A 27,584-nucleotide genomic window follows, 5' to 3' on the forward strand; every position below is an offset into this window, starting at 1 on the left:
CATCAAGTCAGCTTGGGCGGACTGCCGGTGATGGAGTCACGCCGGCATACCTCCCTCATGGTCTGGAGGGGGAGATTGTTGGGTTTCCAGCCCATGTATTTTTCCTAAGATGGTTTCTTAGAGTATGGTGTTCTGATAAGGATAGAGAATCCTTACTGATGATAATTTACATGTAGAATGATGAGGCTTTATAGCCTATCCCTATTAGGAATATGATTCATATTTGGTGAGGAAACAAGTTTGCGCTTATGACTATATAAGGAGGGGTTATGCTCTAGGTTTAGGCATCACAGAGATATTGCATAGTGTGTTCCATTCTCGGTTAGAGGGTGAGAGAGGACAAAGATGAGAAAGATAGGAAGAGAATAGAGTCATTGTTTTCTTAGTCTTTCTTGTGTACCCATTATTAATATAGTGAAAGTGTGTTTATGTCCAGTGGATGTAGATAAAGCTATTTGCTGAACCACCTTAAATCTGTATTCTTGTGTTCTTTTCTTTATGGTTGTTTCTCTTAATTTGTTGTGTTTGTTCTGTTTCTTTGACTAACTTGTTGCCCGATTCACAACACTATCTAAGGCTTTAAGCAACAAAAAAAACAAGCTTAGCAGTCTCATTGTTCTAACAATATAATCACATGCCTACAAGGTAAATATTTGATTTGTCTGGTAAATAAATCTAGGCTAACCAGTAAAAACACAAGTAACCGACCTTAACCCAACTTCTCAAACAGTCCTTGTTTAACATAACTACTGCACTAGCTAAAAGCCTAAAACTTCTATGTTCTATTTGACTTCTCGTAAGAAAGAAAAACAGAGACGAATCAAATGAGTTCAATGAGAGCAATAGCATCCTCCCCATCCCAACAATGGGACTCCAAACTCCAAACCCATCTCCCAAACCAATCCAACAAACTAACCAACACCAACCCAAATCAGCTCCTATTCAAAACCACAAGACACCCACTTCCCTGCTTCTCCCTAGACTCATCAAAATCCCAAACCCCATTTACCCCAATCACCCCAACAGCCCCACCTCTTGTGGTGGTGGGCTCAGCCAATGCAGACATCTATGTTGAGATTGAGAGGCTCCCCAAGGAGGGTGAGACCATCTCAGCCAAAACTGGCCAGACCCTGGCTGGGGGCAAAGGAGCCAACCAGGCTGCCTGTGGTGGCAAGCTGGCCTACCCAACCTACTTTGTGGGCCAGGTGGGCCAGGATGCCCATGGGAAACTGGTCACTGAGGCCCTCAGGGGTGGTGGGGTCCATCTGGATCACCTGGCTAGTGTGGGTGGTGCACCCACTGGGCATGCTGTGGTGATGTTGCAGGGTGATGGGCAGAACTCTATAATCATTGTGGGAGGTGCCAATATGAGCTGCTGGCCTGAGAAGCTGAGTGATGAGGATTTGAGGGTTGTGAGGAGTGCTGGGATTGTTTTGCTTCAGAGGGAGATTCCTGAAGAGGTCAACATTCAGGTTGCAAAGGTGAGGGCTTTGTGATTGAAATGTTACACTTTCGGCTTTTATGTGTATGATCATTTGCTTTTGTGAGGTGTTTGAGCTAACAAAACCTTAATTGTAGGAAAGAGAATTTATTTACTTTAGTCGGGCTTGGTGGTAGGTTGTGAGATCATGTAATGTGCGGTTATGTTTGTATTATACAGCTTATAGCTTTTGAAATCTAGCCAGGTAATAGAGGGTTATTGATATTCGATCTGGTTTGATGTGCATTGCTTGGTGAGAATGTACCAATGTGGTAGAGAGATTGAAAGTCGAAATGTGGGAGTTTCTATTGATACGTTTATGAGTTATGACTTTGTATAGGGTTGCCATGTTCTGCGAATAGATAAGTGACTTAACTGATGAAACAATATTTAACAGAATAGTTGCTGTTTGTCAATTTGCTTAATTGAAGTTTCTTCGCAGAAACAAAAGTTTTTTCAGTTTAGATTCTGAATGGCATTAGTCAGATCAACCTACTCATTCTTTATCTTTTATTATACAATGTCTAGTTTAGAATAGTTTTTTTTTCGGAACAACAAGTTGAATAAATATAAGTGCAGTTAGGTCTTTGGAGACTATGCAGTTAAATTTTATACTTGTAGCATATGTGCAATAATAGAATCAAATTTCAGGTTGTTTTCTGATATTGGATCCCCATAGAGATAAATCCAAATGACTTAATAATGTCTTCTTATAATGTATAGGACAATTGTGATTTCTCCTGAGGGTTTAACTGATGACTGGTGCAAAGATACTTTTTAGTCTTGGACTGTCGCCTATGGTCTATGTCCTTTAAATACAGCGATAGCTTCATTTTTATAAGGTTGAATCTGAAGATACAAATAGAGAATATCTTTTAGGTGCTTTGGGAATAGATTGCAATCGACCACGAAAATAACTGTAAAGAATTTACCTTCTGTGATAGGAAAGTAACAGTCAGTTGAGTCAGTTCTATATGTTTTTCACTTGAATCCTCTGTATCATCTTCAGTTCATAAGTATATTGATTTTTTTTCCTAATTAGTCTTTACAACTAAATAACAACTTGACATACGGCTTTATTATTAGTTGAATGTTGGACTCTGAAGACCACCAAAATTCTTGGCAGGCTATGGAAAATACTTTTGTATGGCATCTCTAGCTATATATTCTCTGGACACGAAATATTGAAATCTTAATGTAGTGTAGAATCACATCATTGTGTGGCCAATTTGTGTCTCTTGATTCTTATGTTGCAAATGTTTTTCAGAGAATTCGTTTAGTTTATGACTGCCAGAAATGAAACATGGCTAATCTGTGAAATAATGGGAAATTTTCCAACTCAAAAAGAAAAATGAGGAGTGTGAAGTACAGGATGCTATTCTTCGCCAACGAATTGAAAATATGTAACCTACAGCCCCCTTGTTTTTAGTTTATGGTTCTTTGTTGGTTTCAAAGATCAAAATTTTTCAAGAAGTGATGCATCTGGATTCAAAGAAATGGCTAAAGGGTTAGATACTCGGTTTAAATCCGAATTTTTTAAATTTGCATATCTTGTATGCGACCAAATGGATTTGTTTGCTTTCAGCAGTTTCTTGAACACAAATCACTGTTTCTTTTAAATGTTTCCTGTATCCAGATTGTTTTCTGAAAAAAAGAAAATATGGGGTCTCTTTGCTAGTTTATTTGTCGTACAGTTTTTAGTAAAAGTTGCAACTGGTGATGCCTAAGATAGTGAACTGTCTTCTTATTATGTGTGACCTGAATTCATGCATGCATGAATAAAATAAGAGAAATAAGCCAAATTTCTGCCTACCTGCTTCCTCCCAATAGGAAAAGTTTTGACCTTATAGTTGAATGGGTTTGCTGGTGTCACATCAATACTTTTGGCGATCTAACTGTTCTTTGTTTTCGTGATTTAGATCTTTTTTCTTTGTCGAGTTTCAGATTTAGATCACTTGCAACCTAATGTACTCTAGTCGGTCAGTTTGCCTTTATTTATCAACAGTACATAAAGTTTATCCAGTCTGACATATCATTCAACTTCAGGCTGCCAAGAGTGCGGGTGTACCAGTTATTTTGGATGCCGGAGGAATGGATGCACCAATTTCCCAGGAGCTATTGAGCTATGTTGAGATTTTTAGCCCGAATGAAACTGAGCTTGGTCGTTTGACAGGAATGCCAACCGAAAGCTTTGAACAGATTAGTAATGCTGTGGCGAAATGCCATAAGATGGTGAGTTTTGCTTAACTAAAGACTCTAAAGTAGTATTCATAATTTGGGTTTCGAAACATCTTTTATGAATTGAAGATTACTATTTTTTTTTATAAAACCATACTTCTTTCAATTGTTTAGCTGTTTACTTCTAAGTATATGTACACTTAAATTCATGAAAAATGTGGGTCACATGCAAATATTAGGATCTTGGCTGTTTATGCAATTGTAGTAGTTCCTGTACCATCATCTTTACGTTGGCTATATGGCATTGATATAATTTATTAGAGTCTGATCTGAGCAAAATGAGGTCATCTACCCCTAAGGGTTGCTTTTATTATTGATGGTCCACCAATACATGTTTAGATGAGCATGTAATCTACTACCAAGTTATACTGTTGGGGTTCTGATCAGTGAACTTTCAATAGCAGTTGCCTCCTTTTCCTTCTTACGAATCTGGACCGTTAGGAAAGTGTTTAGAATTATTGGTGATTTCTTGTTTCAACTCTGGCAGCTTGGTTACTCTTACCTGCAGAAGCACTGAAGCAAGTTTGAATTTGAAGTGTGACTTATGACTATCAGAATACATATCTTATAGTACCAGAAAAGGAGTAACCCCTATAGTCATAGCTCAGGCATTCTAGCTAGTCATAAACTCATAATGAGTCATAATGTCTGCTTTCAGGGTGTTAAACAAGTCCTAGTAAAACTTGGGGACAAAGGATCTGCTCTATTCATAGAAGGAGAAGAGCCTCTTAAACAACCCATCATATCTGCCACTAAAGTCCTTGATACTACTGGAGCCGGTGATACATTTACCGCCTCTTTTGCGGTTGCTTTCGTGGAAGGGAAGTCCAAAAAGGAATGCCTGAAATTTGCAGGTGAGTTTTATCGTAAATCTCTTGATATGCCCCTTGTATGAAACTTTTCATAATTTTTCTCGTTGTGCTTACTTTTGTCAGCTGCGGCCGCTTCTCTTTGTGTTCAAGTGAAGGGTGCCATTCCTAGCATGCCCGAGAGGAAATCAGTTTTGAAACTTCTTCAATCTGTTTCAGGATAGCATTGTATCTATCATCTAAGATAGAGATAGAGTTGATAAGTTTTCAAGATGCTTGTTCATATAATAAATGCTTCTTTCATCTTCATTCGACTCTATGAATCTGTTGCGTCAATTCCATTTCCAAAAGCAGGATGCCACAACTGTAACATCCCATAGGTAATGCTTCTTTCGCGCACACATCATTGACATCTCGATCATGTGAAGCAACCAACTATTCTGTTAACTTTGTCGATGAAATGCCAAATAAGGGAACACCCAATTCAGAGTCTTATTGGTGGAGTAAGGCTCAAGGCAAGTCTCGATAGATGATATACACAATACACAAGTCTCGCCAAATTTGTAAAATAAATAGTTGTGCTAATGGTGCACACTTTACTAATAGGTGCTTGTTAGAATGTATAAATTATGTAGTGAAATCTGATATTATTTCGAGATATTCTTATAGTATGAGATCTATGAGATCTAGGATCAATATCTTTTTTGTATTTTACAATTTCATTAATAATCCATTTAAAAAAACACAAGCTGCCACTTCATAAAATAATAATATCCAATAATTGAAAAGAGCACCGTCATAAACATTCCCAAAGACCCCGAAAAAAAAAAAACCAATAGGGCATCGGAACAAAAAAAAGAATCCACAAGACCACTACCATTTGCTTCTTCTTCATCTTCTCACTTTGTCAGTGCCGCCATAAAACCCTAATCTGAAGGAGAAGAAAGAGTAGGGGATTCGAATCCGTTACTGAAACCCCCGACTCTTCTGGGCAAGCTGCTCTGGTACTTGACATTTGATTTCACAGTGTGTTCGATTCTCTTTGTTTTTATTATATATTGTATGAATCTGATTATTCAGTCTGCGATGCTTGTTAGAATCAAGAATATGAGTTTGTTATCAGATTGATGTTAGTGAAAAGTAACCACCTTTGATGCTACTTCTTGTTGAATTCCCCAACTTTCTAATGCTTCTGATTGAAGCAACTTACAGTTTCAACTACTACCCAGCTTTCTAATGCTTCTGATTGTTAAATTCTATGTTGAGAATTGGATGCATGTTATACCCTTACTTTTGTTTTCGAGTTTTCGATAGTAAACTAGTAATCATAGTAAAGCCTATGGTTATGGTAATGCCAGTTTGGCTGGAATTGTGTGATGCTTCATCAATGGAAGCCTGGCTGTTTCTTGTCATTGCATTGGAATTTAGGGAGATACTTTTCTGTTAGGGATTGAAATCCTCAAGTAGTTTTTTGTTTGTTTAATAAATTTGTTCAGGATTGCATTCGGTTACAAGTGACAACAATCCTGATGGCTGAGGACTCGGCGCAGCTAAGTTCCCAACTTGCTGAAGCAACCTTGAATGATTCTGTGTCTGAGCTGAAAGCCGAGTTTTCTGACAGAGTTCCTATCAAGCGCATAATATCACGACCTGACGGGGGGTCTGCGCTTGCCGAGCAGAAGGTCCGGGTTGGTGGTTGGGTGAAGACGGGTAGGAAGGCAGACAAGGATAAATTTGCATTTTTGGAACTCAATGATGGATCGTGTCCAGGCAACCTGCAGGTGATTGTGGAAGCTGAAAAGGGTGATCTTGGGAGGCTTGTGCTAACAGGTACATGTGTGGTTGTTGATGGCGTGCTTAAGCTGCCACCAGCTGGGGTCAAGCAGAAGGTGGAGCTTAGAGTTGAGGAGGTGGTACATTTAGGTCCAGTTGGTGGTAATCCTATATATCCGCTGCACAAGGGAAAGATGCCCCTGGAGCATTTGAGGGACTTTGTTCATCTGCGGTCCAGGACTAACACCATCTCTGCAGTTGCTCGCATCCGACACAACCTGGCATATGCAACTCATACTTTTTTCCACAACCATGACTTTCTCTATGTGCACACTCCAATTATCACCACCAGTGACTGTGAGGGTGCTGGTGAGATGTTCCAAGTCACAACATTGATCAGTGAAGGTGAAAGGTTGGAGAAGGAGCTGATTCAGAACCCTCCCCCATCTGAAGCAGACCTAGAAGCTGCCAACCTAATCATTACCGAAAAAGGAAATGCTGTCTCACAGCTGAAATCTGCTAAAGCAAGTAAAGGGGATGTTAATGCTGCTGTGGCTGAGCTTAAAAGGGCGAAGGATAATGCTTTGAAGCTGCAAGAGAGAGCAAAGCTGCAGCCGGGAATCCCCAAAAAGGATGGGAAGATTGACTACACGCAAGATTTCTTTGCCCGTCAAGCTTTTCTAACTGTTTCTGGGCAACTCCAAGTGGAATCTTATGCATGTGCTCTTAGTAGTGTGTATACATTCGGACCTACTTTTCGAGCAGAGAACTCACATACTTCACGACATTTGGCAGAATTCTGGATGGTGGAGCCTGAACTAGCATTTGCAGAGCTCAAGGTATGCTAAGTCCACATTTTGAACCTTAAATCCAGCATAGCCTTCACTTAGTAAGATATTTGACATTAAAAAACAACAGATCTGCCCTGCTTATTATATTATTTCAAAATGTTTTTGTATTTTTGTCTCAAGAGCCTTCTAACTATTTCTAAGTCCCTTATATCCAGTCATTGTTGCAAGGGTTATTAATCTGGAAATGCTAACTTCCATACCAGACAAATATGTATTTTACCTTTCCATTATTTAGATTTTACTGTGATATTTTATTATAACTTCCCTATTTAAGATGCAATATCATCCTTCTAGTATTTGTTAATCATTGTATCTGTTTCTTGAATCTTGTTCATGTATAGCTCACAGCTGCTATCTGCAAATTTGGTTGTTTTAAAGTTGTATTATGCTCGGAAATAATGCAAAGCTTCAATATGATTTACTTGGGTAATGCAATTTAGGTTTTTTTCTCTGGGAACATAGAATCAGCTTATTTAACAGAAGTTGAGGTCTTGTTCTCTCTTATTGTGTATCCCGAAGTCTTACATTTAATCAACTGTTGCAGGATGACATGGACTGTGCAGAGGCCTATGTAAAATTTTTGTGCCAGTGGCTACTTGACAACTGTTATGACGATATGGAGTTTATTTCTCGGCAATTTGATAAAACTTGCATAGAGCGTCTAAAAATGGTTGCATCCACACCCTTTGTACGGATTACCTATACTGAAGCTGTGGAGCTGCTAATTGATGCTGTGAAAAATGGCAAGAAGTTTGAAAATCATGTAGACTGGGGGATTGATTTGGCATCTGAACATGAAAGGTACTTCTGCATCGATGCTCTGCTTGATGTCGGCCATATTTAGCTGCTGATAATTTGGAATTTACTTATCTATTGTTTGGCTGTAGGTTCTTAACAGAGGTGAAATTCCAGAAGCCCGTTATCGTGTACAATTACCCTAAAGGAATCAAAGCTTTCTACATGAGACTCAATGATGATAACAAAACAGTGGCTGCTATGGATGTCCTTGTACCAAAGGTGAGCATTTATCGTATTAAGGATAATGTCATTTGGTTCTTTTTGCATGGTTCTTCTATACACTAATCTGTTGTGTATCTTTTGCTGTATGCACATTTACTTTTTTCCTTATATCTCAGGTGGGAGAGTTGATAGGGGGTAGTCAAAGAGAAGAACGTTATGGTGTTATTCATAAAAGGTATGAGAAGTAGGCTGCTTTAAGATTTGATGCGCACTGCTTCGTTTTTGTTTGTTTGTGCTTCAATCAAAGTTTCCTTTACCATTCTCCTTAAGAAGAAGAATGACCTTTCCCTCACTGTGGTTTCTTTTGCCCAACTTTTCTTGGCGTCTATTATATGTTGCAGGATTACAGAGATGGGTCTGCCTATCGAGCCATACGATTGGTATCTTGACTTACGGCGTTATGGAACTGTCAAACATTCTGGTTTTGGTTTAGGATTTGAAAGGATGGTTTTATTTGCCACTGGCATCGACAATATCAGAGATGTTATTCCATTCCCTAGATATCCAGGAAAAGCAGATCTTTAAGGCTCGGGTTTGTTAGGACCATCGGCTGTTGGCTTTTTCTATTTTAACAACAGTAATGTTTCATTAGTATTCCAAAATCAGACCATTGTATACTTGTTTCTCAATTTATATGCTAACAAATTTCAGTTCTCTTCGGTTTGTCAGTTCAATATTATAATTATTATTTTACTCCCATGTTTCGATTGTTTTCGGCTAATGGAAAGTTTTGAAATTGCTCAAAAGATCTTGATCTGAGACTATGAGATTGATTGTTTTCCCACACAGATGAGTTCTAATTTTGAATTATTATTTTCCCGACCAAATTATGGAGACGTTGACGGCCTTTAGCTATTGATGATAATCAAAGAGAACTTATCTGTCGATCAGCTGTCAAAACTAGCCAAGAATTCTCTCCTTGATTGTTTTAAGGTCCAAAATAAGAACAACAAAGCAGTGCATGAAGTGGTTCGGCAAAACTCTTCCAGTGGTGCAATTATTTGGAATTACAAATGTGGCTGCTGTTTCTATAGCGGCCAACTTGATCATGAAGATTCAAGATTGTGAATATAATTGGAGTCATTTTAGACTGACAGCAACTTAATAGTGGGAAGGCAAACATTAGTGACCTTTCACATAAGGCAAATTGATGGCTACTCAGATTGTAGGTACAACTTCAATCCACAACTTGTATGCATGAATTGTGGTTTATAAATCCAGCTGATCCCAATCAGGTATTATTAATCTTTGCTTTGTAAGGTCATATATGTGAGATATTTAGAGGTCCTGGCAAGTTTGTCAAAACCCTAAACTTATACTTATGTCGATGGTAGCTTTATAGCTAAATAATTTAGAGATTAAAATAATTTTGGACAAATCAAAGTTGAGAGATTGAAAACGAAACTCTATGTGATACTAGATAGTTTGAGCCATATGTGTTGGATTGTTGCAACGTCTGATTGATTGGTTGGTAATTGGTATACCTTTGTGGACCAATGTATAAGCTGCCCCATGAAATTTCTTCCGTTGGTTGGAAAATGGTAAACTAATTGTAGTGGGCAATTTGGCTACTTGCACACAAGCTTTTTCTAATCAAAGTTGTATTTCTCAGACTGAGATTATCTTCGGCAACTCAACCTCAATCATCACCACCCCATCGAGTCAAACGTAATTAGAATGACCACCACTCTACCAGGCATTGGATATATCACTTAATAATGCAATGCTATTATATACTAGAATCATGAAAACCAGAAAATGTTCCTGCTCACAAGTTTTTCACTTGTCTACTGCGCCATCACAATGTCAATCTTCTTTTACTCGAACAAAATGATGATAACGATGGCAAAGTGTCATATTATAAGCAACAAAGTATGTTGAAACAATGAAACCTGACATATCACTATAAAAGTAACATTAAACCCTTAAACAAGAGCAACACAATGTAAGTTAGCTCATTTCTTCCATATATACCTTCCGATTAACTCTTAAAGGGATTGTTTTGCTCATCTATCTCTCTTTAGAATAATTGGAAATGTTAATTAAGATGCGCAATAATAAAACGTCAACGCATATAAAAACTTTTTCATGTTTAATTATTACAAAACAACACTTCTTCATTATATTAGGTGATATATAGTTACCACGGTCCACGACCTATTAAGTAATCATTGTCAATTAACTATTTAAGAAAATATTTTTTATGAAGTAACACCATCTTTCTTTGTATTACATTTACGATGAACATTTTATATACAACATTAACTAAATCATCAAGGGAGTCACACGTACAAATCTTCATTCCACAAATACCCAACAAGTTTCAATCACCTATAAATTTGGCGATGTATCCTTGTTCATATTCAAAAAGAGAAAGAGGTTTGACTCTACGGTAAGAAAGGAAAGAATTCCGACCAAAATATCCAAAAGAGGAAAAGAATTTCAACAAAATTTTACTTCAATAAATAAAAATTAACAAAAGTTGGATAAAAATAAAAAAAAGTAGCCGCTTTTGTCGATAAAAACAAAATCAAACGATCAAAATTTGAAATCAAAGACGACGACGACGACGACCAAACCCACCTTCTTTCTCTCTCTTCCCTTCTTGTTTGATCCGACCACCCCAAACCTGTAAGAGATCGCTTAGGGTTTTCAAATTTTCGAATTTTTACCTTCTTTTTGAATTTGGGGATTTGGATCTGATTTGGGAATTGGGGGAATAAAGGCTGCGGATTTGGATTTCTGAGAGAGAGGAGGCTTTGATTTTAGGGTTTTTAGGTCTCGCCGGAGTGGATGTGGCTTCTTAGCGCTTAGTGTATTCTTCTGTTCTTGTTGTTGTTGTTGTAAAGGTTTGATCTTTATACGTCGACGCTTTCTTCTCAAGGTTTTGCTTCTGTTTCTGATAAGAAAGGAAGATTAAGATGAATACCAAACAGCCCAAGAAGGTCTTTTTCTCTCTCTTTCTCTCTGTATGTGTTTTTGAATTTCTTGGTGTGTTTTTGCTTTGTGTAACATTGTTGTTGGTGATGTTGTTCATATATGTAAGGTTAGTTGATGTGTCTTCAATGTTTTCGGGGTTTTCGAGTGTGGCATTCCTTTTCTGTGTGTTTTCCCAGCTTCCATTTCTGGTGTTCTTTGGCTTATCTGATTGCTTGATATGAATTCTAGTACTTTATTTGATGTTTGATGTGTGCAGATTTTTCTTTCTTTATTTTTGTGGTGGAATCGTATTTAAAGAAAGGGCCTTGTTGTTTATAATTGTTTGATACTCCACCTGAGCATGTTGTCAGCTTTTATTCTAGCACCTGATTCTATTCTCTCCTCTTGCTTATCATGGTATGATGGTGGCTTCTTGATAATGAAGCTTGGACTGAGATAAGCGTATTAAACCATGCACGAGGAAATAGGGCTTTTTAGAATAGGAATCTGTATTTTCTGGTCAAATGTTGGATTTGGTTCATGGAATTGCGTAATACAATGTTTGATAGAACTTATGTTTTAAGAAGTTGGAGTAGGTTTGAGTTTTGCAATGTATAAAAAGATTTACACATGTGTGATGTTTGATGTACTCCTTACTATTTTCTTTCAGGACCTAAAAGAGATGGAATTTTTCTCTGAGTATGGGGATGCTAATAGGTACAAGATACTGGAAGTCATAGGGAAGGGAAGTTATGGGGTGGTTTGTGCGGCTATAGACACACATACTGGAGAGAAAGTTGCCATAAAGAAAATTCATGATATATTTGAGCATATCTCTGATGCTATCAGGATCTTGCGTGAAGTTAAGTTGCTTAGGCTTTTGAGACATCCGGATATTGTTGAAATTAAGCGCATCATGTTACCACCTTCAAAGAGGGAGTTCAAAGATATTTATGTTGTTTTTGAGCTGATGGAGTCAGACCTTCACCAAGTTATCAAGGCTAATGATGATTTGACCCGTGAACATCATCAGTTTTTTCTTTACCAGATGTTACGTGCATTGAAATATATGCATACAGGTGACTGTCTCATTTTCTCTTACATTTATGCCATTATTTCTTTATTTGGGTTGTTCCTCAAACTTTTAATTCATAATTAATGTGTGGTACTACAAAATTGGAAAATTGTTATGTAATATTTCTTTTTCACCAAAGAGTGGCAAATTAAATATCTTAGTGTAATGAAATATGAGAAAAAGGACTGGGGTGGGGTTGATTATGTAATGAAATATGACGTGATTGAAAGATGTTTGGTTGCAGCAAATGTGTATCATCGAGATCTTAAGCCAAAAAACATATTGGCCAATGCAAACTGCAAGCTTAAAGTTTGTGATTTTGGACTTGCAAGAGTTGCCTTTAATGATACACCAACCACAATATTTTGGACAGTAAGTCGTCTCTACCATAATTTTGTATTGTGCTGAAACAAAAAAAATTTGGTCCAAACAATTAATCACCTAATTGTGGCAAAATACTAGATAACACAGTATCTGGTTTATTTTTGATACACTTGCAGGATTATGTTGCTACACGATGGTACAGAGCTCCAGAATTATGTGGATCATTCTGTTCCAAGGTAAGGCCGCTACCATCGTAAAATTTTGTTCATATGATATGGCAATAAAAGCAGATCACTACTCTATTTTCTTTAAATATAACTTAGGTTAGAGAATGAAGAAGTATGGATTGCTGTTAATCATTCTGTCAGTTAATACTTTCTCATATATGCATGCACTATATACATATATGTTTTATCTCATGTCTAAAAACAATTTCAATTTCCAAGAAGAAAAAACAATAGGAAAGTTGGAGCACAATAGGCAGATACAGATTGGCATAACACTTATATTTATTTCTCTCTGGAATGCCTCCTAAGTGCTTTGTAGTAAGCAGTAATGCTAGATTATAATAATTCTTGTTCAGGGAGGACTATTGATTTCTCCTGGAAGTTGAAATATCTGTCATTCAGGTAATTGGGTCAGGTTATATCCGTTTCTCTGGATTGAAGTGCTTTGTCATCTTCCAATACTGATGCTAGGGTCTCATTTTAGTTTGCATCTTTTGTGCAGTATACACCGGCCATTGATATATGGAGTATTGGCTGCATCTTTGCAGAGGTTTTGACAGGGAAGCCATTGTTTCCCGGTAAAAGTGTTGTTCATCAATTAGATTTGATTACCGATCTTCTTGGAACGCCTTCGCTAGACACCATTGCTGGAGTATGATCCACTCTCTCTCTCTCTCTCTCTCTCTCTCTCTCTCGCACGTACTGGTTGTGTGTGTGTATCACTATTGTAAATGTTCAAAAACCACATCTGTCTATTTTTTGCTGTCGTTGCTTCTTTCATTCTTTTATTTATTTTATGTACTTGTCGCTAAGAGTAATTTTATGCATTCAGGTTCGAAATGAGAAGGCTAGGAAATACCTGACAGAAATGCGGAAAAAGCATCCTGTGCCATTTACACAAAAATTTCCTAGGGCAGATCCTTTAGCACTCCGCCTTTTGCAAAGGCTACTGGCGTTTGACCCAAAGGATCGACCGACTGCCGAAGAGGTCTGTGTTTCGTCTTATTGAGTTTATCCAAAATGTCCTTGCAATGCATCTAGCAACATCGTTAAGTAGATTTGTATAGCTTGCTTCTTTGCTTCACCAACAGCTGGACTGAAACCTTTTATTTATTTTTATATTTTATAGGCATTGGCGGATCCGTACTTCAAGGGTCTGGCCAGAGTTGAGAGAGAGCTTTCTTGTCAACCTATATCGAAGCTGGAATTTGAATTTGAAAGACGAAGAGTGATTAAAGAGGATATTAGGGAACTAATATACCGGGAAATACTTGAGTACCATCCACAACTACTCAAGGACTACATGAATGGAACGGAAGGCACAAGCTTTATGTATCCAAGGTTGAATTTGCATCTTAATATTTTTATCACTGTTGCATAAAATAGATTTTTATGTTTTCCATTTGATAATCTGTAACACATGTATCAATTGCAGTGCTATAGGTCAATTCAGAAAGCAGTTTGCTTATCTTGAGGAAAATGGTGGTAAAAGTGGACCAGTCATTCCTCCAGAGAGGAAGCATGTCTCCCTTCCACGGTAAGGGCTCTTTGCAACCTTTTATGTGGATGGTTTTCATTGCTTCACAAAATTCTTTTTAGATGTATTACCAACAGTAATCCATTTGTCCAGGTCTACTGTTCACTCAAGTACAGTAACTCATATGGCACAACCAAATCTGCTCTCATATGAGAACCGGCAGACAGAAGTGGCTTCTAACTGTTATAGAGTAACGCACACTATAAATGGGAATCCATTAAAGGCCTCACGGCCTCCACCGAGGGTACCATCAGGTATGAAGTACGTTTTCTCCTATAACTATGCAGATGCAATGATGTCTTTATTTTTTAGTTACCTTTCTATGATAATTGTAAAAACTATCTTCAAACTAGAATTCGCCAAGTTTATTCCTACATCTTCCTCTTGTTCGTCTGATGTTGAATATGATCATAGTACCCTTAAGATGCATGATAGTTTAGAGGAATAGATGACTTCTCTAAGGGTTTCATATGATATCTCTAGTCTTCTTTCCACATAATGTTGTGTTGTTTCTGTTTTTCAATACACAGCAAAACCTGCACGAGTTATTGGACCAGTTCTTCCATATGAGAATGGCAAAAATGCTAAGGAAACCTATGATCCAAGGAAGTTGTACAGAAATCCAGTTGTTCCTCAGCAGTCTACCTCTCCACACTGCTTCTTCAGAACTAATACTGCCAGTCAAGAAAAGTCCCTGTTGGAGATGAAAAGGGATGCAGCTCACTCCAAACTCCAACCCCATCTCGAACAACGGAACCTAGTGTCAAGACCTATACCGGGCATGGCCATTGATGTCAACACCAACCCATACCACCCAGCATCCACCAAAGTAGATCAACTAAATGCCATAGATACGAAGCTGCTGCATGCACAGTCTCAATTTGGTCCTGTTGGTGCCGCAGCTGTAGTTGTAGCTGCTCACAGGAACACAGGTGCTGTTCAATATGGAGTGTCTTAGGTGGGTTTAATTGGGATTTATTCAGTGTTAGATTGAGGGGAGATTGAGGGGAGATTGAGGGGAGAAGTAATTGTATCATTAGCTATTTGTACTTTCTAATCACCTTTGTAACTAGTATTGAAAATTAATAAAAAAGAATCCTAATTGTATCATTGGCAGATGGTTAGACACATCACATCTATTGTCTGCATCATCCAGCCTTTTCAACATCTGCACTTGCACCTATATAAAGGTTATGCTGATAATGTCAATTGTTTGTGGGGCATTATCAGTCTATCCAGACATACTTTCTCTAGCTTTTTCCTATTGCAGTACCATAGAAACTTAGAAAGAGCTCGTTCTTATTGGAAACACAGGATACAAAGAGAGCACAATGAACTAGCAGATCAGGAGAACGTATGAAGCATGAGGCATATAGATGAGGAGAACGTATGAAGCATAAGGCATATAGATGAGGAGAACGTATCAAGGTGAGTACAATAGTGGCATAACAAGAAGAGCTTTTTAATGGACAGTTAGACCATAAGCTTTAGTCATGTCCAAGGTCTCAGCCAAGGCGCTACCACTACTGGGCAACTTCTAATCAAACCAGTAGACAAGGTTAGCAAGCTCATATTCAGCTGCAGTAACCACCAAGTTCACTCCCGGGCACCCCCTTCTACCCGACCGAATGGTATGAGCTGGTAGTCACGCCCTCTAAAATCAACTGAGTTGCCCTCAAATCTTTCTGGAAGGAACTCCTCTGGTCTGTCCCAGAGTTTAGGATCCCTTTGGATTGCAAATGCGTTCACAAAAACTCTTGTTTTGGCAGGGATATGATAACCTCCCAATTCTACAGCTGCAATTGTTTCTCTAGGAATGAAAAGAGGAGCTGGAGGATGTAGTCTTAGGGCTTCTTTGATGACACATTTTAAGTACTTCATGTATTCTAGATCACTCTCTTCCACCCTTGCCTTTTTCCCCACCACCCTTCTAACTTCTTCTTGAAGTTTGGCCATTACATGTGGATGCCTCAACAGCTCTGCCATTAACCATTCCAACGCAGTTGAACTAGTATCACTTCGTCCAGTTAGCATGTCCTATAAAGAGATACCCAATTAACCACAGAAAATGAACTCCCAGTCTAGATGGTTTCGAAGTGATCTAACACCCTCTTAATTAAATTCTAACGATAAAGATGAGTCTAGGTATACTGAAATTTTGAGGGAAGGCAAGACATGCCAATAGGATGGCTTTCAGATTATCTGGAGTAAGCTCGAACTCGGGCATGCTATCCTTTTGGAGCTGGAGAAGAATATCCACAAAATCCTTGGAATCAACTTCTCTATTAGTTGTCCTATGCTCCTCAACAGGCACGGATCTAGGGGTGGGTTAGGGTTTGTTGTAGCCATTTTTTTGGAGTGAAAAAATTGAGTATATATCAACTACCGCCTAGGAAAAATTGAGTTATTTGCTATGTTTTTTATTTTGTTTATTTGCTATGTTTCTCTAGATTTCTTTGCTATATTTTTTTTTTTGGTTTATTTGCTCTATTTTTTTAGGTTTTTTTGTCAATATAAAGTATATATAATAATTCATTTCACTTGAATCTCAGTCTTCTATCTTGTTCTATTAGGCGTAAGCTATCATTTTCATGTTGAAATTAAAAATATTTTGCTATGAAGTCCTTAAAAAAATTTGGCCTTCGCCCGAACTTAGCACACAATGTTATTAAATTCTGGCTCTATCCATGCTCCTCAATCATCTGATCAAGGAATCCATCAATTTCAACAAAGGATTTATTTAACCGTGCAGTTAGCCCTCTAAGACTGTCAACCCAACTCAAAGAAGGGAAGAAGTCTCCCAAGTTGAAATCCATTAGTTGAGTCATTATTCTTCTTGACAACTCTCCGAACCAACTACTACTTTCTTCTACAAAATTCCGTCCAAGAACACACCTAGACATTATGTTTCTCTTATGCTGTTTATCAACTCACCAACTTCTTCCCTTGCAAACTGAAATTGTTGCACCCTTTTGAGACTGAGAAGTTCGATAATAGAAAGTTTACGAATTTGTCTCCAATACTCCCCATATGGAGCAAAGCCGATGTCATTACATCCGTAGAGTAATAAGTTTGCAGCTATAGTCTTGGGACGGCCGGAGAAAACAGTATCATGGGTCTTCATGACTGCTTTGACCAGTTCTTTTCAACTAGTGTTGGAACTTGGCCCAATTAAAGTAGCATTAGAGGGCCATGCTTCTTAGATAGATTGGCAAGAGAACGATGTGGGAGCTCGTCTAGCTGGTGATCGAAAGTTTCCAATTAGTGGTAACCTTGTTGGAGATGGCGGCAATTTGAGTTTCAAACCCGATCTAGAAAATGAAAACAAAATAAAAATGGAAAGCAAGAGAAGAGAAACCAAAAGAAGAAGGAAGGGGGTGGTGATACTTTGTAGCTCCATATCTTTTGGGCACTACTTGGAATTTGGATCCTTTGTTGATAGGTTCTATTCGGATTCATAGGTGAAAAGTTGAAAACTCAAAAGTACATGTTTTCGACTCTAATTTTTTTTTATCAAAGGCGACTGAATGCACTTGCGTAACAGTATATTTTCTACTAAAAAGTACATGTTTTCTGCTCTTAATTTTTTTGTATCAAAGGTGGCTAAATGCGCTGGCATAACAATACGTTTGAAGTGGGCCTAAAAACGTGACATCGTTTTGTCTAGAGCTTAGAGATGAAACTCCTAAGTACACGTTTTATGCTCTCAATTTTTTTATCAAAGGCGGCTCAATGGCTGAATAAGTCGGGGTAACAGTATGTTTAAAGTGGGACTGGACGCGTGACATCATTTTGTCTACAAAATTCAAATTTGAAGATTATAATTCACATTTACCATAGTTTTTAGATAGTGAAATTGGCATTCATTTTATAATGCACACTATTTTTTTTGTCACATGTTTATGAAAGGATAAAAAGCATGCATGTTTCCATATATAAAAATTTAAATTATTAAAAGACCAAATAATTGTGAATTGTATAATACTATAATTAAGTGTGTGTCCTAGCTAGATAAAGACATTTATACTAATTTTAACATCATATCATAGAGCACTTCAAAATCATTCATATTAGATTAATAATTTAATTACAAGAAAGTCAAAAGAAATCTTTGCCTTTCTTTTATATCGAACGACGCAATCAAAGTTTCTGTTACGTAATTTGTTGAAATATCTCTAGGCTTAACCTCCCACATAAGATAAAGTGATAAACTTCGAGTGAGGCTGCTCTAAGTTGTTCTCTGGTTCATAGTTTCGTGCACTACAAACAGAAGGAAAAACAACAGCTCGTTTCTACCTAACTGCACATTTACATATGCTTTACGTAATTTGGTTTTGACCGAGAACAAGTTTACTTTCTGAGAATAGTAGAACTGGCAACCAGTTTAGTATCAACATTCTAAAATGCCCCATTTAGGTGAAAAGGTTCGTATTATTTCCAGTTCTTTCTTCTGAGTGCTTTTCTGTACAAGTCATTTAATTGGTTGTTATTCTAAATGCGCCATGCAGGAAAAGTCTTCAATTTTCTGTATCATATTTTGTCTTACTTTTGAAAATATGCTCTGATTGCTGATCCTTACTCTCAAGGCCAGTTTGGGATTGCTTTTGAGCCCTGCTTTTGGGTCAAAAGCAATTCTGGGTGAAATGAATGGCGTTTGATAAGACTCACGTAATCGATTTTAGGAAAAACAAATGCCTCAAGAAGCTAGTTTAGAAGAAGTAGCACCCACCCAGCTTTGAGAATTGCTTCCGAAAAAACACGGAGCTCATTTAATAAATTTTATTTTAAACCTTTTTTTGCCCCTGTTGTTTTACTTAAAATTACAATTAAATAGTCACCACAACCCTATTTCTCTAACCAACCCATTTCATTACTCCACATCCTCATCTTGTACCTCAACTCCACAGCCTCACTTTGTACCATCTACCAATCGTCCAATTGTAGTATTGTACTGAATAGATTCTAGGAATATGTATAGGCAACACATGTATAATTAGTGATGGATAATATCCTTCTGTAAGAAGAATATGAGTACTCATTTGTGCAAAAGTGCACAAGTATATACAACTTACATTAGAGAAGAGATTGCACACTAGCTCTTTAGAATATGATCGACATCATTGTGTACATAATTTGTTCTCTGAGCTTTCCTCTGTTAATTTGTAGGATTGCAGGCACAATTGATGGTGATCAAGTTCAAGAGGTAGCAAAATTTGCAAATAAAAAAAACTTAGGTTTATTATATAACTTTTAAACTGTTGAAAATGATACGTTATAATTTAAATAATTTAATAATATATATGTCTATTTTAGTAATTATATCACTATAACCAAACATTCAAAATTGTTTTTCGGTCACACAACAATTTTCAGAACAGTTTACCAAACACCTCAGCTGATTCCTCTCACAACAGTTTCAAAAACAATTCTGCTCACAGCAGCTTTAAAAACAATTTTGCCCACAGTACAACAATGTCAAACTGGGCCTCAGTCTCAATCCATTATTAATTGACTTTTCCTCAAATTATATTATTAATTTCAACATCAGTTCATAGCTCGCTTGTGCGTAATTAATTAAATTACTAACATTATTTGTAATTCCACGCAACTTACCTGAATTAGTACCCCAAACGTAATTCTCCTACGTAGATATACCTAGCCAGCTAGCTACATCACCATGTATAATAAAACATAAACTATTCCTGAATATGAATAATACATGTTACTATCAGTGATTATCTAATCAATTAAGTAATTAAATTTTTCATCCCCGATCGACTGAATTGATTTAGCGGTTACACATTTATTCTAAACTTACCGAGTATGCAATACATCTTGATGAGAACGTACCCGAGGAGCTTAATTTATAGTTTGAGATAATCAAGAAAAGATTTTCCTTGAAGCTTACGTGCAAAAAAGGCTTTGGTATAGTCTTCCACTCCGATCCTTGTATATGCAGCAGGTGTTTGTTCAGTGATCAAGCTCGAGGCTGGTCTAATTTCACCATCAAATCTGGGGTTACAAAATGTCGCAATCGAGAGTCTTTCTTTCTCTGAGTTTACTATTGCTCGATGCTCAATGCTACGATAACTCCCATTTGTTTTGATCTGCCATTAGTTCAATTTATATGTAACAAGGTGAATAGTTCTCAGTAGGTAATAGCGTTATGTAACAAAAAGGTTAGATTACCTCCAGAGCGTCTCCAATGTTGATAATCAAGGCTTCAGGAAGTGGCTTAACAGGAACCCAAATCCCACCCTTCTTGATTTGGAGGCCATCCATTTCATTGACTTGCAGGAGGATGGTGAGGCCTGAGGCATCCGAATGAGGAGTAAAGCCGATGGCTTTCTCCGGCTGAGGACATGGAGGGTAATAGTTCATTCTCATGGACTGCATTCCATCTTCAAATAACTCGGTCAATTCCTTGGCATCAAGTTTCAAAGCGTGTTCCATTTGTGTTAGGATAGCAATGGCAAGGTTATTCAACTCCAGTGAGTACATCTCCAAGGTATCTCTGTTCATATAACATATGTGTCTTTTTAATATATAGTCACGTACCTAGATGGCTAGATTATCATTTATTTATCAATAATGGCATAATCCAATACGCGCAGAGAGAGAGAGAGAGAGAGAGAGAGAGAGAGAGAGAGAACTTGAAAGGACCAGGGAGCTCCGGGAATAAGTGAGGCTTCCTCATCTGGACAGGAAGTGTGGTCATGAAGAAAACGTCAGCCCAATCAAGTTTTTGCTCTTCAGAAAGTACAAAGAGTTGCCCAAAACCCTCCATGTCTTCTGGACGCTGCCAAAACCGTTGCTTCTCCTCTATTGAAAGGTTGAAGAAGTCTTGAATATCTGTCTTAATTTTCTCCAACAAAGAAGAGCTCACCCCATGGTTTACCAACTGCTAGTAAGATACAATTTAAGAATATAGCTACTAAAGAGAACAACTACAAACTTTGTTACAAATGAAATCATTTTGTAATGACTATATATACACTAAAATCAGCAAACTAAGAAAGATTCATAGATAAAATTGATTGTGATATAGTTAATAAGACTTTCAAATTCAAAATGATAGATGCTAAGAGTTTTAGCTTTAGATATGTCTAAAGAGCACGTTGGAACGTACGTATTAAGTATTACTTGATACTTGAATGTATTGAAGAAAAATGAGGAACGTACCTGGAAAAAACCCCACTCTTTGCAAGCCAAGTGGAGTCTAGCTAATTCATCAGACTCATGAGAACTGTTCGCTTCGTCCCGAGAAAGCAGTTTCTTGAAGTCGATGGCTGGTATTTCGGGTTGTACATAACTCCGCGCATCATCGGAATCGATCTTGTTTACTTGGTCTCGGGCTTCACTGCCGTCGAGATCTTGCTGTACATATCTGGGTGGAAGGGTGGTTATCGGCTTCTTGGCTAATTCTTGGACAGAAGGAACAAGATGAGATACACAGCATAGCAAGCTGCTGCTCTTTTCCTTAACTACTTCCATGGCTTTTGCCCCCTTTGGTTTCCCAGCAGTGGTTCTTCTTTGTTGGCATGAATATGAATGATAAATATTTGTTTTAATTGTTATCTGAGAGTTGGTTAAACTGATGAATAATCTGGCACGTAGTTTGGATTTTCGAAGGAGCATCTACTGATTTTTTTTTTCCGATGGAATATGAAACAGATATCAGAGTCCCACAACTCCCACACACAGAATATCATTACTTAAATTGATATTGCGATATTTCCTCCAAAAATCCATGTGAATGAGGTGATCCTGTACGTATCAAGGTATCCTGGGAGTCCTGGCTAGTGTGCAACCTCTTCTAATATCTGGACTTCCGTGCAACCTGGTCGATCTCCTACCACCCATATTCGATCCACAACGCAAAATCTGCAAAGGTACTGGAAATGGTCAAAAGAAGAGGGGAGCCATTTGCCCATTTTTATAAAATGGATTGAATCTTCCCAGTAAGACGCTACTTGGGAATTATTTTGCTAATGATCGATACCCATAATGATCATTTAACATACAAAAAACACCTTAATCTAACATGGATGATAGATCACGCTGAATTATGTTGATGCTGACTTAATTATTGACTGTTATAACTTTGTTAATTAGTCAGATTTTCTACGTGCTTAACATATACATATGTAGATTGGTTGGATATTATCGGTCATATGGTGTTGATTAAATATTGTGTTATTACCATTATAATTTTTATATATTAAAAATTATTTTGAACTATTTTATAGTCTAAAAAATTGACAAAATAAATTGTGGTTATTAAAGTATAGATTTGACAATACAAGGTATATAATTTTGAACAATTTTCATATTATCGCAAGAGTGTTAGTTAATATGATAAACAATTTTTTACTTTTGATCGGGTAACATGCTTCATTTTATTAATTCATTAAAATAAAAAAGTGCAAGTACGGACGACCCCATTTGTTTATTCTCTGTTCCTTTTCTATCATTACGAGGAATTATTATGGGTAACCGTTACATTGCTGAGCTGGTGTACCCGGCCAATAAGGTTGTGACACGTACACACCTTTTAAAGTTAGAGTTGACTAGCTTGTTTCATGGTTCACTCCATCCGATTCTTCAGCTTCTGCAGTTATAGAAGAACTCTTTTTCTTTATACTTGATGGCAGATTGATCATCCTTCAGAGTTCTTCTTCGTCTTCATCAATTTTAGGTATTCCAAATAACTAAAATCTCCATCAATCATCAATTCAGCAAAAATTTGAGATCTTCTACGATGGAGAAAGAAACTTTTAAATTAATCTCAATAATCATGTGCACCTCAATTATGGTTGGTATTTGGGGTAACTCTTTGCTGTGTTGGTAATTTCCAACAAGATAATTGTGATGCTGCAATCATAGATCTTGCGGGAAAAAAGTTTTGATTCTATAATAGTCACAGTGGTGCTCGGCAGTCGGTGGTGGAGGAAAGATGAAACTCAATTCTACTATTTTTTAGAGGACTAAATCTCTTTAAATGAACCCAGACACTACTTGAATTTGGCTTGATTGTCACGATTAGCACAGTGGATGGTTATAGATTGGTTTGTAAAAATGTGGTCTACTGGGGTATAAAAATAGATGGAAGATTTGAGTTTCCCTCATCTCCTTCTAGAGAACTTTGAAGTTTGAACAAAAGTGTTCACGGCAAATTCTCAGGATGTTCACGGCAACCATTAACACCGTTAATAGTTTAGTAGGTAGTATGTAAGAAAGCCACATGTCGCAGCCTTATTGGCCAGGTACACCGGAAATGTAGGGGTACACATAATAATTCATCATTATTATTATTAATAAAATTTTACTATGGTTAAGATACCAAACACATGTCAGTATATGAGAGGGTGGTGATATGACCCTGAATCCAAAAGTTCTACCCCCTACCTACAGGAGTTTGCGCATGGAAGGCATGAACAATTATTCATTAATTTTATGTGTCGTTTAGTAAGCTAGCTACACATGTTTCTTTTCTTGTTTGGACTGAAACTACGCACGAGTTTTCAGTGTATGTTAATTTTTCCGAGTTTTCGATGAAAGAAACAAACTTCAAAATTTGTTTATTAATACATTTCATGCACATTTAAGTGGAAAAGCTAGGCGGCTGTGGTGGTTGTTAGAGAGCTAAGTGAGAGTGGAAAACGGGCACATTTGAGTAAATTTCCATCTATAAATGAGGCCGCAACTTATCTAAGAAATATCCAGATTTCAAGTGCTGTCCCAAAAGATATGGCAATGGCTAATTTGTTACCCCGGTTGAATCAACTAGGGCAAGAGCTACAAAGGATCACCACTCCCTTCCTTCTTTTTTTGGTTTCTCTTCTCTTGCTTTCCATTTTTATTTTGTTTTCATCTTCCAAATCAGGTTCGAAACTCAAGTCACCGCCATCTCCAACAAAGTTGCCACTAATTGGAAACCTTCATCAGCTAGGCACACTCCCACACCGCTCGCTGGGCAATCTGTCTAAGAAGCATGGCCCTCTGATGCTACTTCACCTGGGTCAAGTTCCAACATTAGTTGTTTCATCAGCAGAAATGGCCAAGGAAGTCATGAAGACCCATGATTCTGTCTTCTGCAGCCGCCCCAAATTAACAGCTACAAACAAATTAGTGTATGGAGGTTATGACATCGGTTTCTCTCCTTATGGGGAGTACTGGAGACAACTTCGCAAACTTTCTGTTCAGGAACTTCTCAGCGTCAAAAGAGTGCAACAATTTCAGTATGCAAGGGAAGAAGAAGTTGGTGAGATGGTAAACAACATTCGAAAAGCTTGCCGCGGCCAGTCTCCTATTAATCTAAGTGAGATGTTGATAAGAGCCTCCGGCAACATAATGTCTAGGTGCGTTCTTGGACGGAAGATTGTAGGTGAAAATGGTTGTTGGTTTGGAGAGTTGTCAAGGACAGTAATGACTCAATTAATGGTTTTTAGCGTGGAAGATTTCTTTCCTTCTTTCCGTTGGATTGACAGTCTCACAGGACTTACTGCAAGGTTGAATAAAACCTTTGTCAAAGCAGATGGATTTCTTGATCTCTTGATTGAAGAGCATAGGACTGCAAATAAGGAAGTTGATTCCAAGGACTTCGTGGATATTCTCCTCCAGTGTCAAAAGGATAGCATGCTCGACTTCAAACTTACTCGAGACAACCTGAAGGGCATCCTATGGGTGTGTCCCTCATTCCCTAAAAAATTTTGTATATACAAATTTGATATCTTTATTATAAGATTAAAGAGGTTGTTAGATGGCTTTCCCATTTAGACTATGAACTTATTATTATCATTGGCCATCTTTTTACAGGACATGCTCATTGGGGGAAGTGATACTTCTTCAACTGCGTTGGAATGGTTAATGGTAGAGCTGTTGAGAAATTCAAATGTAATGGCCAGACTCCAACAAGAAGTTAGAAGGGTGGTGGGGAAAAAGGCAAGGGTGGAAGTGAGTGATATAGAACAAATGGACTACTTAAAATGTGTCATCAAAGAAGCTCTAAGACTACATCCTCCAGGACCTCTTTTACTTCCCAGAGAAACAATTGCAGCTGTGGAATTGGGAGGTTATCATATCCCTGCCAAAACAAGAGTGCTTGTGAATGCATTTGCAATCCAAAGGGATCCTGAACTCTGGGACAGACCAGAGGAGTTCCTTCCAGAAAGATTCGAGGGCCACTCAGTTGATTTCAAAGGGCAGGATTTCCAGTTCATAACATTTGGTGGAGGTAGAAGGGTGTGCCCGGGGATGAACATGGCGGTTGCTGCAGTTCAATATGAGCTTGCTAATCTTGTCTATTGGTTTGATTGGAAATTGCCTAGTAGTGAGAGTGTACTGGCCGAGACCTTGGACATGACTGAAGTTTATGGTCTCACTGTCCGTAAAAATGCTCATCTTCATGTTGTGCCATTATTGTACTCACCTTGATCCCTCCAGTACTCATAGGTCTTATGCTTTATATGTCCTCCTAATCTGCTATTGTGTTATCATATTTTACAATAGAGTTTTTTTCACCAACAGTCCCTCAATTCTGGTGTACCTACCAATGTGATACCTCAACTCTTAATCGTACCAATGTAATACCCAGACTCTAGTATTGCTATCATTGAAGTACTTCCGTCAGTTTTTTTCAACTTTTCCGTTATCTTGGTGACGTGGCAGGTACGTGAGGCCCACAAAGAGGGTTAAAAGACAAAATTAACCTCATCTGAGAGGAGCAATGTTTTTCCCGCCATTTACCTTGAGAAAGACACCCAACAATTCCAATTTTGGCGCCAATTTTCACTCCATACTCCTTAATTTGTGTCTAATATCTAAACTAAAGAACTACCGCCAACCAGTCGACCACAATCTGATAAAACCTAGATCAATCTCATTTTCTATTTTTACCCTAGCACTTGTTAAACTAACAGAATAAATATATAAATTTATATGAAACATCTCATTTCCACAATCTCATAAGAATATAGAAACACATAACTTAACGAAATTCAACTACATGTACCATTAGTTCTTACAAGCAAAAATCATGGCAGATCAACATAAAAGGTGGCAACTAATGGTACTTAAACATGTATTTGAATTTCGTTAAGTTATGTGTTTTTATATTCTTATGAGATTGTGGAAATGAGATGTTCCATATAAATTTATATATTTATTATGTTAGTTTAACAAGTGCTAGGGTAAAAATAGAAAATGAGATTGATCTAGGTTTTATCAGATTGTGGTCGACTGGTTGGCGGTAGTTCTTTAGTTTAGATAAGAGACACAAATTAAGAAGTATAGAGGGAAAATTGGCGCCAAAATTGGAATTGTTGGGTGTCTTTCTCAAGGTAAAGGGCGGGAAAAACATTGCTCCTCTCAGATGAGGTTAATTTTGTCTTTTAACCCTTTTTGTGGGCCTCACGTACCTGCCACGTCAACAAGATAACGGAAAAGTTTTAAAAAACTAACGGAAGTACTTCAATGATAGCAATACTAGAGTATGGGTATCACATTAGTACGATTAAGAGTTGAGGTATCACATTGGTAGGTACACCAGAATTGAAGGACTGTTGGTGAAAAAAACTCTTTACAATAAGAACGAACTGTCTCTATGACTCTATGCTACTGTAAATCCTCATTACCGACAAAAACCGAAAACGGATGTAGAGAGTATGCAGACGGTTGGCTGACAATTCATTTTGATATCATCATCGTAACTTTACTAACAATTTCGCACAAACAATTTTGATATCATCATCAGTAGCTTATATATACATATATCTGTGTGTGCGCGCGCAAGTGCATATATTTTGAAAATGTGATATGTGTTTTAATTAGACGTGCCAGGGCTTGAATAAAATCCCCCATTCGGCCACCTTGGACACTCGAAAAAGCACTTGTGTTACTGTGAGCAACATGTACAAAGATAGGAATGCAAGAGTAGCAAGATTTCTTCGAAGCCTATTTTGCCTTCTTCTTCGTCACAGCAGTGTCTGGATGAACTTCACCACCGATCATGGTGGACCTCCGATCTCGATCTCTTTCGCCTTCTTCTTCATCGCAGCAGTGTCTATGAGGTGTGGTGTCACTCCGACGAGAAGAAACGGCGTCGCCGGTGTCTGAATCGTGGAAAATGGCGAAAATCCGGACGGAAAACCCGTCTGGACCTCTGCACCTGAGAAATTCTTTATATATATATATATATATATATATATCAGTCCATATCTATAATGAACCTTCACTCTGAAATTATAGAATGAAGTTCTAATTTTAACATATTTTTCGGTTAAATGTTTTCATCACAAGTGATTATATATATATATATATATATATATACA

At 37.6% G+C, this 27,584-nt stretch overlaps 5 protein-coding genes and 1 pseudogene across 6 annotated transcripts; 4 read left to right on the top strand and 2 right to left on the bottom strand.

Annotated features, from left to right (window-relative positions):
• Window positions 1-810: 810 nt before the first annotated feature.
• Window positions 811-4,846, top strand: LOC126788840 (ribokinase). Its single transcript, XM_050514853.1, has 4 exons — window positions 811-1,481; window positions 3,527-3,712; window positions 4,377-4,572; window positions 4,654-4,846. Exons 1-4 carry the CDS (start codon window positions 825-827, stop codon window positions 4,749-4,751), a joined length of 1,137 nt encoding a protein of 378 aa, XP_050370810.1. The 5' UTR covers window positions 811-824; the 3' UTR covers window positions 4,752-4,846.
• Window positions 4,847-5,383: 537 nt separating this feature from the next.
• On the top strand, window positions 5,384-8,819 carry LOC126788837 (asparagine--tRNA ligase, cytoplasmic 1-like). Its single transcript, XM_050514850.1, has 6 exons — window positions 5,384-5,531; window positions 6,024-7,139; window positions 7,696-7,952; window positions 8,039-8,168; window positions 8,288-8,346; window positions 8,513-8,819. Exons 2-6 carry the CDS (start codon window positions 6,057-6,059, stop codon window positions 8,694-8,696), a joined length of 1,713 nt encoding a protein of 570 aa, XP_050370807.1. The 5' UTR covers window positions 5,384-5,531; window positions 6,024-6,056; the 3' UTR covers window positions 8,697-8,819.
• Window positions 8,820-10,722: 1,903 nt separating this feature from the next.
• Window positions 10,723-15,462, top strand: LOC126788836 (mitogen-activated protein kinase 19). Of its 2 annotated transcripts, none has more exons than XM_050514848.1 (10): window positions 10,723-11,116; window positions 11,761-12,169; window positions 12,410-12,537; window positions 12,666-12,725; window positions 13,219-13,368; window positions 13,549-13,704; window positions 13,846-14,057; window positions 14,152-14,253; window positions 14,347-14,507; window positions 14,784-15,462. In XM_050514848.1, exons 1-10 carry the CDS (start codon window positions 11,093-11,095, stop codon window positions 15,209-15,211), a joined length of 1,830 nt encoding a protein of 609 aa, XP_050370805.1. In that variant the 5' UTR covers window positions 10,723-11,092; the 3' UTR covers window positions 15,212-15,462. The 2 variants fall into 2 exon arrangements, with proteins under 2 accessions (XP_050370805.1, XP_050370806.1); XM_050514849.1 differs by having other exon boundaries at window positions 14,347-14,514; window positions 14,784-14,972.
• Window positions 15,463-15,715: 253 nt separating this feature from the next.
• On the bottom strand, window positions 15,716-17,377 carry LOC126787022 (phenylacetaldehyde oxime monooxygenase CYP71AN24-like; annotated as a pseudogene).
• Window positions 17,378-20,027: 2,650 nt separating this feature from the next.
• Window positions 20,028-21,902, bottom strand: LOC126788839 (protein SRG1-like). Its single transcript, XM_050514852.1, has 4 exons — window positions 21,436-21,902; window positions 20,907-21,154; window positions 20,443-20,767; window positions 20,028-20,360 (listed from the first exon to the last, which is right to left on the bottom strand). The coding sequence occupies exons 1-4, from the start codon at window positions 21,889-21,891 to the stop codon at window positions 20,118-20,120; spliced, it is 1,272 nt and encodes a 423-aa protein (XP_050370809.1). The 5' UTR covers window positions 21,892-21,902; the 3' UTR covers window positions 20,028-20,117.
• A 2,092-nt stretch (window positions 21,903-23,994) lies between these two features.
• On the top strand, window positions 23,995-25,751 carry LOC126788838 (phenylacetaldehyde oxime monooxygenase CYP71AN24-like). The gene is made up of 2 exons (XM_050514851.1): window positions 23,995-24,939; window positions 25,072-25,751. Exons 1-2 carry the CDS (start codon window positions 24,004-24,006, stop codon window positions 25,687-25,689), a joined length of 1,554 nt encoding a protein of 517 aa, XP_050370808.1. The 5' UTR covers window positions 23,995-24,003; the 3' UTR covers window positions 25,690-25,751.
• The last annotated feature ends 1,833 nt before the right edge of the window (window positions 25,752-27,584 follow it).

The sequence above is a fragment of the Argentina anserina genome, chromosome 3 (assembly GCF_933775445.1).
Source record: "Argentina anserina chromosome 3, drPotAnse1.1, whole genome shotgun sequence".
Classification (NCBI taxonomy): domain Eukaryota; kingdom Viridiplantae; phylum Streptophyta; class Magnoliopsida; order Rosales; family Rosaceae; genus Argentina; species Argentina anserina.

Excerpts from the sequence above, each read along its gene's own strand:
- LOC126788838 (XM_050514851.1), top strand. The coding sequence starts at position 24,004 with ATGGCAATGGCTAATTTGTTACCCCGGTTGAATCAACTAGGGCAAGAG. Across the intron at positions 24,940-25,071 it reads ACCTGAAGGGCATCCTATGG|GACATGCTCATTGGGGGAAG; the intron begins GTGTGTCCCTCA and ends ATCTTTTTACAG.
- LOC126788837 (XM_050514850.1), top strand. The coding sequence starts at position 6,057 with ATGGCTGAGGACTCGGCGCAGCTAAGTTCCCAACTTGCTGAAGCAACC. Across the intron at positions 7,953-8,038 it reads TTGGCATCTGAACATGAAAG|GTTCTTAACAGAGGTGAAAT; the intron begins GTACTTCTGCAT and ends GTTTGGCTGTAG. Across the intron at positions 8,347-8,512 it reads TATGGTGTTATTCATAAAAG|GATTACAGAGATGGGTCTGC; the intron begins GTATGAGAAGTA and ends TATATGTTGCAG.
- LOC126788840 (XM_050514853.1), top strand. The coding sequence starts at position 825 with ATGAGTTCAATGAGAGCAATAGCATCCTCCCCATCCCAACAATGGGAC. Across the intron at positions 3,713-4,376 it reads TGGCGAAATGCCATAAGATG|GGTGTTAAACAAGTCCTAGT; the intron begins GTGAGTTTTGCT and ends GTCTGCTTTCAG. Across the intron at positions 4,573-4,653 it reads GGAATGCCTGAAATTTGCAG|CTGCGGCCGCTTCTCTTTGT; the intron begins GTGAGTTTTATC and ends TACTTTTGTCAG.
- LOC126788839 (XM_050514852.1), bottom strand. The coding sequence starts at position 21,891 with ATGCTCCTTCGAAAATCCAAACTACGTGCCAGATTATTCATCAGTTTA. Across the intron at positions 20,768-20,906 it reads GAGCTCCCTGGTCCTTTCAA|AGATACCTTGGAGATGTACT; the intron begins GTTCTCTCTCTC and ends TTATATGAACAG. Across the intron at positions 20,361-20,442 it reads ACATTGGAGACGCTCTGGAG|ATCAAAACAAATGGGAGTTA; the intron begins GTAATCTAACCT and ends AACTAATGGCAG.
- LOC126788836 (XM_050514848.1), top strand. The coding sequence starts at position 11,093 with ATGAATACCAAACAGCCCAAGAAG. Across the intron at positions 12,170-12,409 it reads ATTGAAATATATGCATACAG|CAAATGTGTATCATCGAGAT; the intron begins GTGACTGTCTCA and ends GTTTGGTTGCAG. Across the intron at positions 14,058-14,151 it reads ACAAGCTTTATGTATCCAAG|TGCTATAGGTCAATTCAGAA; the intron begins GTTGAATTTGCA and ends TATCAATTGCAG.